Raw genomic sequence first — 13,947 nt, 5'->3', positions numbered from 1 at the left:
CTGCTACATATTTCGTTGTCTTAGATTTTGCATATACTGACAGCCAATAACTTGTTCTGTTTGGTTTGGGCTATCCAATGAGTACAGAGCTATCCCCCCCGCCCTGCATCAGTTGAATCATGCCCCATAATCGCAGCTGAATGGAGCAGTTTCAGACTCATATTCTGACAAGAATTGAGTATGACGTCGTCAGGCTAGTTTGAGAGTTCATGCAGATAAGAAAAACAAATCCGTATCCTGCTATAACCGCACACGCACATCAACCCTGTCAGTGAAACAGAGAGAGAAAAGAGAGAGAGAGAGGTCACAAGCTAAGAGATAACACATGATGGCCAAAGATCAGACATCAATCCCAGTCTTAATTTAAATGTGTTTTCTTTTATTATTATTATTTATTTATTACATTTTATTTTAATTTCTTCTGTTATTACTATTACTATTATAACATTGTTCTGTTTATCTTATTAGGGCCCGAGCACCGAGGTGCGGCCACTGATGTGGCTGCACCGTAGGTGTAAGGCCCTATTGTTTTTGCTCAGATTATTCTTATTATTAGGGCCCGAGCACCGAGGTGCGGCAACTGAAGTGGCTGCACCGTAGGTGTTTTTGCTCAGATTATTATTATTATAGTTTTTTCCTCCTTACCTGTTTGGCCTTTTTTCACCAACTTGGCATGCCTTAACCCTCTAACCGCCCGGGTTTTTTTGGATTTTTGCATAAAAAATTCAAAAGGCCATGGCTTGTTAGTGGTCAGAGATAAAGTCCTACTGTAAATGTGAAAATCATTGAGAATGAACTAAAGTTTATAAAGGGAGTAAATTTACTCATCTAATTTGCATATCATGACGTCACAGATTGGCAATAGCGTCAAATTATGCTAATTTCAGTAAATACTGATTGTTGAACACATTTGAGCAGGTTTTTTTTTTTTTTTTTAAGTATATTTTTTGGCCTTTTTGCCTTTATTAGTACAGGACAGTGAAGAGGTAGACAGGAAGCAAGTGGGAGAGAGAGATGGGGCGGGATCGGGATATGACCGCAGGCCGGATTCGAACCTGGGTCCCCGTGGGCACTCGGACCCGTAAATGGTACGGACGCTTTAGCCTGCTGTGCCACAGCGCCCCCCACATTTGAACAGTTTTACTTTGATTTTTGTAATTTCTCCGACATAACAAACAAACAGGACCACAGCCACATGTAAACCAACAATAGTAAACTATTAGTATTACCACAATCCCTATGTTACTATATAATAAAGTAGCCTGGTCAAATCAGTTCCTATCGCGGATGACTTTGTAGTTCTTCAGAGCCCTAATTTTACTAGACCTGCTGTCTGTACCATGTCAATTACAGACACTATCATCATGATTATCACTGGCACCAAGCACACCATGATTATTTGAACCCTTTGGTCAACATTGCTGCAGGTAAACATTGACGTACACACGCAAAGACCCACCTCCATTCACAGACGCATCTTGACTGTCACTGCCAATGAACGACCGATCATAATCTCCAAAAGGCAGATATTCTCCTTCAGAATCAGAGTAGGTGAATGGCAGACACAAGACTTCATAACACACGACTTTGTTTTTTAACATTTGCCGTTTTTCTTTTTTTTGGTCAATGTTTTTTTATTGTGATTTACACAAATAAAATAATACACAAATACAGTTAACACTTGAGAAAAAAAAAACTCCACAAACAAACAAACAAAAAATAAAATAAAATAAAAAATCATACAGTACACAGAGAAAGTCCACATAGTAGTAGTCATCTTGTACAATCGCTATTCAGAGCCAAGGTGCATTGTAAGTTGTTCCACATGTGAGATAAAAGGTTGCCATACAACATCAAACTTCCCCATTGATCCATTCAGTGTGTATCTGATTTTTTCTACCTTAAGAAAAAACATGACATCACAGACCCATCTGCCAAAAGAAGGGGGCTTGTCATTCTTCCAATTTAAAAGAACGAGTCGCCGAGCTAAAAGGGAGGAGTAGGCTATACAGTTTAGTTGTGACTTTTGTAACGGGAAGTCCTCTGAAGGAATGCCAAAAAGTCCAATGAAAGGACAGGGGTCAACAGTTAAACCTGAAATTGCAGAGTATACTTCAAATATTGAGGACCAAAAAGCTGTTAAACTAGAACATGACCAAAATGTATGGTACAGAGTGGCAGGTGCCTGCTTACATCTGTTACAAATAGGGTCAACCCCTGGAAATATTTTAGATAGTTTAACCTTGGACATATGAAGCCTATGTACAATCTTAAACTGAATAAGACTATGCCTTGCACAAATGGAGGAAGAATGGATTCTTTGAATGATGTCAGACCATTGACTTTCAGTTATGTTGGCATCCATATCCTTTTCCCAGTTTTCTTTTATTATAGACAATGAGGAACCTTCCATTTCAAATATCGCTGCATATAACCTTGACACTGTTCCCTTCGCCTCAGGAGGGGTTTCAAGGATGGAATCAAGTGAAGATTTTGGTGGGAGTGAGGGAAATTGAGTGATTTGATTCTGTATAAAATGTCTGACTTGTAGGTATCTGAAAAAGTTACTAGTTGGTAAAGAAAAATCCTGTCTAACCTGATCAAATGACATGAAAACACCATCCTTATATAGCATCTTGATATTTAAGACTCCATTTTTTACCCACCTTGTAAAAGTATTATCTAAAGAGGCCGGGAATAAATGGTTGGCTGTAATAGGAGAATAAACTGACATAGAAACTAGCCCATAACGTTTTCGGAACTGAGACCAGATTTTTAAGGAGTGAAGAACTACTGGGTTCTGACAAGACCGGGGTGAAGGTAGGGGAAGAGATGAACACACAAGAGCTGAAAGTGAGGTTGGACTGCAAGAACTAGACTCAATTTGTAACCAGCCAGGCAGATCCCGGGTTGATATATCCCACCGCCAGCACAATAAGCTTTTGATATTAGCAGCCCAGTAATACATTTGAAAATTTGGTAGAGCCATCCCGCCCTGTATTTTAGGTCTTTGTAAAAACAGTTTCCTGATCCTAGGTGTTTTGTTATTCCAAATAAAAGATGAAATAAGACTATCAAGCTTTGTAAAGAAAGTTTTTGTAAGGAAATATGGGATGCACTGAAACAAAAACAAGAACTTGGGAAGGATATTCATTTTAATTATACTGATTCGCCCAGCCAAAGACAAGGGCATGGTGGACCAGCGGGTCAGATCCTGTTTGGTGCGCTCTATGAGTGGGGTAAAATTGGCCTTCAGAAGCTGAGAGTGGGACTTTGTTACACACACACCAAGATAATTAAATCTATTATTAGTCACTTTGAAAGGTAATGAATGAAGTGAGGTCTGAGTGGCAACTGTAGTAATTGGTAAGAGCTCACTTTTTCCAAGGTTGAGTTTGTACCCTGAAAAACTGCCAAAATCTTTAAGGATATTGATAATATGTGGAATAGATACAAGTGGGTCAGATATATAAAGAAGGACATCGTCAGCATACAGTGAAATTTTGTGTTCCTGATTTGCTCTGAAGATCCCTTTGATATCTGTACACTGCCTGATGGAGGTTGCAAGAGGCTCCATTACCAGAGCAAAAAGTAGAGGAGAGAGCGGACAACCCTGTCTAGTCCCACGCTGAAGAAGAAAGTATGGGGAATAGGTGTCATTAGTTCTGACAGAAGCCAGAGGGGAAGAGTACAACAGTCTGACCCAAGAAATAAAAGTTTCTCCAAACCCAAACCGCTTAAGAACATAAAACAAATAATTCCACTCGACGCGGTCAAAAGCTTTCTCGGCGTCCAAAGCGAGAAGTGCTTCTTGGTGCTGAGAGGTGGAGGATGTGTAAAGGATATTGAATACACGCCTGACATTAAAAAATAAATGTCTGTTTTTTATAAATCCACTCTGGTCTGGTGACACAATGGTGGGCAAAACTGATTCAAGACGGAGAGCCAGCACTTTAGCCAGTATCTTCACATCGACATTGAGAAGGCTTATTGGGCGGTAAGAGGAACAATCGCGGGGGTTCTTGCCTTTCTTAAGAAGAAGGGATATAGATGCCTGGCGTAGAGTTGGTGGAAGACATTGAGAATCTAGACTATCATCAAACACAGCTTTGAGTAAGGGGGCTAACTTTGCTGAGCACTTCTTATAAAATTCTGTGGGAAAGCCATCAGGGCCTGGACATTTCCCACTCTGCATACATGCAATGGCTTTGGTTATCTCTTCTAAAGAAACAGGGCTATCCAAAGATTCCCTTAACTTTTCATCCACAGTAGGGATAGCCAGGTCTCTGAAAAAAGTATCCATTAGACTCAGATCAGTGGGAGGTTCAGATGTATACAAATTAGAGTAAAAATGACAAAACTGTTGATTGATATCTGCTGGTTCCGATAATAATCCTGAATCAGAATCAATTTGATCGATGATATGACTAATGGAAGTATGTCGCAGACTATAAGCAAGGCCTCTGCTTGGTTTCTCTCCATATTCATAGGACATATGTCTAGATTTTAACATAGCACGTTCTGCCTGTCCAGTTGAAAGCATGTCAAATTCAGCCTGGTGCAACATTCTTTGTTTATAAAGCTCTGGGGTTGGGGCCGAAGCATACGCCTTGTCCACCTCAGAGATGAGTTCAGAAAGTTCTGTCTGTCTGGCTATACGTGCTTTGTGGATACTGCCATTGAAGGAGATAATCATCCCCCTCAGGTAGGCCTTAAGGGCCTCCCAGAGCAATGAAGGGGAGGTCTCATCATTTGAGTCAGTTTCTAAGAATATGTCTATGTAAATATTAACAAAGGCAATAAATGACTCGTCAGACAAAAGGAGTGGATTGAGTCTCCATCTGAATCTGTTAGGTCTATGGGTGGGGAGAGTCAAAACTAATGTAACAGGGGCATGATCAGATATCACTATACTATTATAATCACAGGCATTTACCAAGGGCAGTAGGGTTTTATGTATGAAGAAATAATCTATGCGTGAATAGGTGTGGTGCACAGGTGAAAAAAAAGAAAATTCCTTCTTTGTAGGATAAAGGTATCTCCATGGGTCAGACATTGCGCAACATTGTAAAAAGTCCTCAATGCATTCTGCCGTTTTTGATTTAGTGACTATGCGAGTGGAAGATCTATCCAATAAGGGATTAATTACACAGTTACAATCACCAGCTATTATAAGTTGATGAGTGTCTAAGTATGGTATACTTGACAGGAAGTTACTCATAAATTTAGAATCATCCCAATTTGGGACATAAACACAAGCTAATGTCACAGGCAGACTATGTAGTTTACCAACCACAATAACAAAACGGCCATTAGGGTCTGATTTGGTTTCAGACAATACAAATGGTACTGATTTATTAATCAGAATCCCAGCACCCCTGGCCTTACCCTGAAATGTGGAATGATATACCTGTCCCACCCAGCCTCTCTTCAGGCCAATATAGCCAGACCCACATAAATGAGTCTCAGTGAGGAAAGCTATGTCAGTTTTCAAGAGTTTAAGGTGAGCAAGGACTCTGGTGCGTTTAATAGGATGGTTAAGTCCTTTCACGTTCCAATTGGTAAACTTTATTGGCAGCCCACTCCCCCTACAGGGTGTATTTGAATTAGCCATATTTGGAAATGTGGATATTGAAGTACGGCAATCTATTTTGTAACAGATGACATCTATGACTCAGGGAACAGTAATAATCAAAGTAAAGTGCAACCACAAGTGGACAAAGTGAAAAGAAAAATAACATACAAAAAACGAAAAAGACACTTACCCCCCACCCCCCAGCACTTTCCCAAACAAAGTGCATAAGCCCCAACAGAAACATGCTCAAAATCACTTGCTTGGGTCTCTAACTTAACCTAAACAGACCCAAAGCTCAGCAAGCAACCAAATACAAATATATAGCAGTGCCAAATACCATGCACACAGCATAAACAAATGGGTAAAAAAACCTCAGGTAGCCTAGTGTAATAACAGCTAAGCTGTGCAATACAGTTACCCCCAAGTCCAATGTTTAAACAACAAAAGTGCAGCCTTGCATTTTTATCTTCCTTTTACGCTCAAAATAAATAAAACATTTTAGAAAAAAAAGTTCACCCGAACAACTCAGAGTCGAGTCAATTCACTATTATGTGTTACGTCCATACCTGATCATGATGATGGGAGGATGTTATCCTTTATGTAGGATACTGCCAGTTCGGGATTAGTGAAAGATTTCTCCTCACCTTTGAACGTGACACGAAATATGGCTGGAAAACGAAGACCAAACTTGACATCCTTGATACCTTTAAGGAGCTGCCTCGCCTCGGCAAAAGCAGCTCGCTTCTTGGCTACTTCTGGTGCAAAATCGGGAAATATGTGCACACGCTTCTCATTGTAGAACAGCTGCTTCTTTTGACTTGAAACGCGGAGGATGCGATCCTTCACGTCTCCGTGGTGTACTCGAATTATGAACGGCCTTGGCCTCTCACCGTCTCGAGGTTTTGGTGCCAGCGAACGATGGCCACGGTCAAGGCGTGGTGTGTCTTCCAGGTCCAATATCTCCTTCAATGCAGCCGCACAGAATTGTCGCGGGTTGTTCCCCTCTTTCCCCTCCTCTATTCCAATTAGGCGTATATTCTGACGGCGACTACGGCTTTCCAAGTCCAAACCCTTCTCTGTCAAGCCACACACTTCTGACTGCAATTTTTTCACTGTAGTTTCGAGGGTCATGACAGTTGAGCTCCACTCTGTTCAATTGCCGACATAATTTTCTCGACAGATTCCGAAGATATTAGTGATGCCGCATCATCTTCGGTGGGAGGGCTAGCACCCTTCTTGCTAGTCGAGCTAGCTGACTTGTGCGTGCGATTAGCCATTATTTTAAAACTAAACAAAATGTCCTGTCGAAGCGCTATATCCTCGTGCAAGTGACTCGACTAACGTTATAAGAGCGTAGGAAGATGAATTTCTATATTTATTTGTATAGGGCACGCCAAAAAAAGGATTAAATTAAAAGATGCATGCAGAGCTCAGGACCTCGCAGCCTTACATGTCGAACGTCAGCCGGAAGCCCATTTGCCGTTTTTCTGCTTCAATTTGTGCATAGTGGTCGCGCATTTCACTTCCGCGTTATAAACAGGAAATGCGTCTTTTTTTTGTTTCTCGCGAGTAATACAGGCACTTCCTGAAAACTTTTTTACTCGAATTTGGGCTTGAATCGAAGCTCTGGATGTCTGCCAACTAGTGGTGGAAAGTACAAAGGCGATTTGTCACCCTACTCGGATCTACCGTCTGTTTTAATCAGTGATGTTGCTTGTCGCCGTACGGCGCCTTGGGCGGTTAGAGGGTTAAAACTCTTGTAATTTGGCGGTCATTTGTAGAATTGCACTCGAAACGCCGCCTAGCGCATTGTCTGTTGTGGTTGACACATACATACACAAAAATGTACCAAATCTGGTGGACATGTGTGTTATGTTAATCTGAACAACTTTCACATTTAAACTACATAGTGAATTTTACGAAGATTTGAGTTATGATTATGATTATGATTTTTGCATATCATGTATTTTGAAACACTTCTCCTAGACGGTTTATTGAAATCATGTCATATAAGCACTAATATGATCTTGAGGGGTTGCCCGAGAGGAATTCTGACCAGATTTTTTAATTTTTGAAGTATATTGAAATGGCGAAGGTTTGAATTATGGCGTTTTATTAAGAAACAGGAAGTTGGTGTTATAGGCAGAAAAAAGGTTATGAATTGGATGTAATTTGGCAGCTACATGTGGAATTGCTTCTGCTAGTCAGAGACAGAGCTCTGGCCTAAGGTGTGGCTTTTGGACTCTATAGCGCCACCTAGCAGCGCGTTATCTGTTATCTGTGACACAAACATTCACGAAAATGAACCAAATTTGGTGGACTTGTGTGTTATTGCTATGGCTAGTCAGAGACAGAGCTTTGGCCTAGGGTGTGGCGTATGGACTCTTTAGCGCCACCTAGCGCGTTGTCTGTTGTGGTTGACACATACATTCACGAAAATGAACCAAATTTGGTGGGCTTGTGTGTTATTGCTACTGCTTGTCAGGGATAGAGCTCTGGCCTAGGGTGAGGCTTAGGGACTCTATAGCGCCACCTAGCACATTGTCTATTATTGTTGACACATACATACACGACAATTAGGTACGCTTGTGTGTTATTAACCAAATTTGATGGGCTTGTGTGTTATTCCTATTGCTAGTCAGAGACAAACTCTGGCCAAAGGTGTAGCACCACGTAGAGCATTGTTTGCTGTGGTTGACACAAACATTTACAAAAATAACCAAATTTGGTGGGCTTGTATGTTATTGCTGCCGCTAGATAAAGACAGAGCTCTGGCCTCGGGTGTGGCTTAGGCACTCTATAGCGCCACCTAGCGCATTGTCTGTTGTGGTTGACACATTCACGAAAATGAACCACATTTTTAGGGCATGTGTGCTATTGCTACTGCTTGTCAGGGATAGAGCTCTGGCCTAGGGTGAGGCTTAGGGACTCTATAGCGCCACCTAGCACATTGTCTATTATTGTTGACACATACATACACGACAATTAGGTACGCTTGTGTGTTATTGCTGCCACTAGTCATAGACAGAGCTCTGGCCTTGGGTGTGGCTTTGGGACTCTATAGCGCCACCTAGCTTGTTGTCTGTTGTGGTCGACACATACATTGATGAAAATTAACTAAATTTGGTGGGCATGTGTGTTGCTCATGCACATGCCCACCAATAAGTAGGTGTTGCTTTGTCAGATTCCGCAAATGTCACGGGTCCGCATCGCAGGTTGCGGCTATATTTTGTTATTGCTATTGCTAGTCAGAGACAGAGCTCTGTCCTAGGGTGTGGCTTAGGGACTCTATAACGCCACCTAGCGTGTTGTCTATTGTGGTTGACACATACATTCACGAAAATTAACCAAATGTGGTGGGCATGTGCTTTGCTATAGCTATTCAGAGACAGAGCTCTGGCCGAGGGTGTGGCTTAGGGACACTATCGCGCCACCTAGTGTGTTACCTGTTGTGGTTGACATATACATTCGTGAAAATGAATCAAATTTGGTAAGCTTGTGTGTTATTACTGCCGCAAGTCAGAAACAGAGCTCTGGCCTAGTGTGTGGCTTAGGGGCTCTATAGCGCCACCTAGCACATTGTCTGTTGTGGTTGATACATTCACGAAAATGAACCACATTTGGTGGGCATGTGTGTTATTGCTACTGCTAGTCAGGGATAGAGCTTTGGCCTAGGTCGTGGCTTAGGGACTCTATAGCACCACCTAGCACATTGTCTATTATGGTTGACACATTCACGAAAATGAACCACATTTGGTTGGCATGTGTGTTATTGCTACAGCTAGTCAGGGATAGAGCTTTGGCCTAGGGTGTGGCTTAGAGACTCTATAGCGCCACCTAGCACATTGTCTATTATTGTTGACACATACATTCACGGAAATTAACCAAATTTGGTGGACATGTGTGTTGTATTATTCTGAACAAGTTTTACATTTAAACAATATAGTGAATCTTAAAAGAATTTGAGTTATGATTATGATTATGATTTTTGCACATCACGTATTTTGAAACACTTCTCCTAGACGGTTTATCAAAATCATGTCATGTAAGCACTAAAATAATCTTGAGGGGTTGCCCGAGAGGAATTGCGACCAGATTTTTGAATTTTTGAAGTATATTGAAATGGCGAAGGTTTGAATTATGGCGTTTTATTAACCCTATGAGCCCGACGGACGCAAAGTGCATCAAAAAACGCACACATTTTCTTTGTTACATTGCTCCGCTATTATTAGTCACAGCGAGATGAAACTTATATTGCAGGAAAGAGCAGAACCGGGGCTTTCCAACGATAGACACTTGTCTGTGCGATCAAGTGTGAAAATGAAATAAAATGATGAAGTTAAATCAAAGTATATCATATTTACAGTCTATATTGCTCTGCGTTCACCGGCGCATCCAGAACTCTCGCTTGAATTACTCGCGGACCACGCATCGCACAGACATGACACACATATCAAATGAAAGAGGAGAAGCAGAGCTTTCCATTGATACTATTGATAAAATCAGACGAAGTTACAAACAAATAATAATGTCATATAGCTTTGGCTACCTTTACTCTCCTTTGATTTCCTCGTGAAACCGCGATCAAAAAGATATGGCACGCATGTCAGATGAAAGAGGAGAGCTAGAGCTATCCACAGATACCAAATACAACCTTCTAGGCCATAAAACAGACGAAGTGACAGCAAAATAATAACTTCATTTAGCTCCACTTACCTCGTGTTTTTGTGTGGAATAGCCTATGCTCATAATCCAATGTTATCATGTGTTTCTCTATGGCAAGTCACGTTCATAACACGGTTTTGAGATCCTAGCAAACTCCTGTATTGTATCCAATTCAAGACTCATATTGCATCCAAATTTGTTTGACAAATAAACACTTTTTGCCTTTACTTTGTTCATTGCAATGCAGTAAAACAAATATTATAGAGAATCATCATCTGTGCACGTCATGTGTGCTACCGCAAACAAGTCATGTCAGATCAGCTAGTGTCACAAATATGGAGCGCAAAAAGTGCCAAAAAGTCATTTTTTCATCACTAAATAAAAATTGCCATTTATTTCTGGAAGGCACACACCACATATTTCTGTAAATTGCTCAGCCCCAAAGTATACCTCCACCATGGTTCTTATATTGCCGTGTTCAGGACAGTCAGGCCTACTAGTGGGGTACGAATTGTAATTCCGTAGGATTTTTTTGCTAAAATTGATTTTTTCATTTTATTTGCTTTATTTGGGGTCCTACTGTTGAAAAATGACGGGGTGCAAATTTTCTGACCCCGTTTTGCCCTTCCTCTGGGGGGCGCTTTCTCACCTTGGCCAGGATACTGACTGCAATCATACATCTACTAATAATGATCACATTTTCACAATCTTGGTGTCAATTTAGGGGTTATTGAGGATGCTGAGTCCATTTATGACAGTTTCATTGTGATCAGACATGGGGCTTAAATAACCCCATGTCAACACTATACCCTTAACATTAAGAGTTTGGCATGATTTATGTCAGTTATTAGCTGTTAGCTAATTAGCTGGTTTCATTCTCATTGAGCTCAATGCAATTCAAACCAGCTAATTAGCTAACAGCTGATAACTGACATAAAGCATACCAAACTCTTAGTATGTTAAGTGTATAGTGTTGACATGGGGTTATTTGAATTCCAAAGGCCAAGGGGACTTTATCAGGGTGCATAGTGTCCTGGATCCATGAAATAACTGGCCTTTAAAAATAAAAATAAAAATCCTCTATGGGAATTTAACATGGGCGTTCCAATACTTATGACCCCCTGTATTTAAGGAAAACATTGATTTATTTACAATACATTATTCATTCACAAAGAAAATGAATGTCCTTAAAGGTTGCATAGTTACTCATTATTTCATTTAAAGCATTAAGATACATTTCCAAAAGATGATTTTATATTTAACTTTAAGCATGCGTTCTAATACTTTTGGACAGAGGTGTAAGTATAAAGTTCTAGCCTATACTTGGTAGTCACATACAGTGTACACCCATTCGTAAACTAACAAAAAGGTTACCTCTTTTGCACCTTAAAATACTTAGTATACTACTATACTATAATGAACTAAAAATGTGCTTCACTATTAGAAACTGAAAAGTAGACCTACAGTATTTAGTCCAAAGAAGTAAATACTGTAGTACATTTACAAGTATACCACAAGCACATTTATACTAATAAACTTACTACATAGTCAACTTGGGGATCATACTTTAACTGCACTTAGTTTACCTAATTAAAATAACTTTATAGTATACCTTTTTTTTTTGTAATGGACCTGCAAGTCCTTTAAACTATACTGTGTTTGAGCTATTGCATGGACAAAATCATAGCTGATTTACCAAGATAAAGATGGCATTTTAGATACATATTGCTTCATCAATATACTTACCCTCATACGGTACTAACTAACACTAAAACTTAATCAAAATGTCTGATCCACACAGGAAACTGCCACTTCTCTCTATAGCATCACTTCCTGTTTCTCAGGACGGTCACTACTGTATATTTCCTGATGCCGTTTGACCTAATGCAGTGGTTCTCAAACTTTTTCTTTCATTCCCCACTTTGATCAAGGGGGCTTTCTCGAGCCCCACCTGTCCATCATCGCTCTGTAGAAAGTATAGGTCAAGCTCAAAATTGTCATATTTATAACGTCACTTGCTAAATATACATCAGTAGGCCTAACAAATAACAGTTAGGCTACTAAAGATAAATATCAGTTCAAAAATAGAGAAAATAAAAATCTAAATCATTGACCAATAACGTCAGTTTTTTGTAATTGACAAGGTGTCAATCCTTGCTTCAAAAAAAGCTGATTTCCAATAATACAGCAAAAGGGCCAACTATATGCTACCATTGTTATAAATGAAGTTCAACACTCTCACAACCTTCAAAATTGTATTCAGGTCAAGCCTTGACGCGAGCGCTTCCCTGAATGAAACAGTCCGTCTGTTGCGCATCGGGCACTACCCTCTTTATCACGACGATAGCATTTCTTTTACCTGCTGCTATCGTCTGTGCGCCAACCGAGCAAAGTCACTCACAGTTTTCCCATTTGATGTCCTGTTCTCCCAGGTAGACTAATTGTTGAGATCAATGTTGAATAGTTCATCTGCAGTGGCCCTACTTTTGGCATAGGCTACTCGCAGAATAGAATATCTTCGCCCGCTGTCAAGTTAACAAAGCGGACATAAGCAATAACTAAACCACTTTTGCAACTGTCGGTGGCCTTGTCCACTTGCCAGGCAAAACATGAGTGTTTGCGTTTGTCAAGCAGTTGTTCTTCGAGATCGCAGAACAGCAATTGTGTCGTCGGGCTGATAGCCAAGATATCCTTCAATTTTACTGCGCTCGTCTCGAACATAAACGGGTTTTTTTTGTTTCCGCTGCAATTAAAATTCCGACATCAATCATTTCGGACTATGGTTCCAGGACAGACTAACATTTTCATCTGATCAATGATAGGCCTACAAGAGTCTAGATTACCTTGTTTGTGTTTGTTTTGTGAGAAGGAGGTGCATTCTCGTAATTATCAATAAAGGAAGGCACAGGCTACAGATTAAAAAGAAATCTCCGGTTTTTCACGTCAGCTCGCGCCCCACATGGCATGTCTCTGCGCCCCACAGTTTGAGAAACGCTGACCTAATGTCCAATAATATTACAAATGTGCCATGACTCACCTGAGAGCAGGAGCCAGATGGAGGAGATGAGCACCTTCATGCTGATTAAGATTTAAAAAAAAAAAAAAAAAAAAAAAAAAAAAAATGGACAGTTCTGTAAAACCTTAAACAGACAAACTGTAGCTCTGATCCATGTTACTATCGCCTAACTAGATCTATCCCCTAACATGGTTGGACACAATGCTTTTTGACCCATTTGTTTATAATAACAGATCATAAGATAATAACATTCTAGAGTTCATCAAGCCGCTCACTTGTGTGGCATTGTGTCTGTCTTCTGATCTACACTAAGTGTGCACAACATTGCTTCCGTCTTTGTGAGTGTCACTTACTCTTACACTTACTGGGGGAGGTGTGTGTGTGTGTGTGTGTGTGTGTGTGTGTGTGTGTGTGTGTGTGTGTGTGTGTGTGTACGTGTTGTGAGGATGTGGTGTGTATGGTGAGAATATGTTGTGAGGATGTGAGACTCAACAGACTTGTGTGTGTGTGAGAGAGAGAGGGTCCAGTGGTCTGAGAATGACTTCCTGTTGCTTGTAGTCCGCCTGTCATTCTCTGAAATGGAACACAATAGCAACATGTGATGACGTGAGGGTTTTTATTTGCAGGTTTAGACCAATGGCAATCTGTCTGTCATCAGAAGATGCGTAGGGAAGACAAGGACAGAGGCAGA

General features: G+C 40.5%; 1 protein-coding gene across 1 annotated transcript in view; it reads right to left on the bottom strand.

The window, feature by feature from the left end:
* Positions 1–6,145: 6,145 nt before the first annotated feature.
* Positions 6,146–13,947, bottom strand: part of LOC134070525 (uncharacterized) — an 89,902-nt gene continuing 82,100 nt past the window's right edge. The window contains exon 6 of the mRNA XM_062526909.1: positions 6,146–6,651. Coding sequence (XP_062382893.1) covers positions 6,146–6,651 — 506 coding nt within the window. The remainder of the gene's footprint in view (positions 6,652–13,947) is intronic.

This window comes from Sardina pilchardus, chromosome 22 (genome assembly GCF_963854185.1).
Source record: "Sardina pilchardus chromosome 22, fSarPil1.1, whole genome shotgun sequence".
Lineage (NCBI taxonomy): Eukaryota > Metazoa > Chordata > Actinopteri > Clupeiformes > Clupeidae > Sardina > Sardina pilchardus.
Note: the sequence above shows the minus strand (reverse complement) of the source record. Positions and strands in the feature narration are given on the sequence as shown.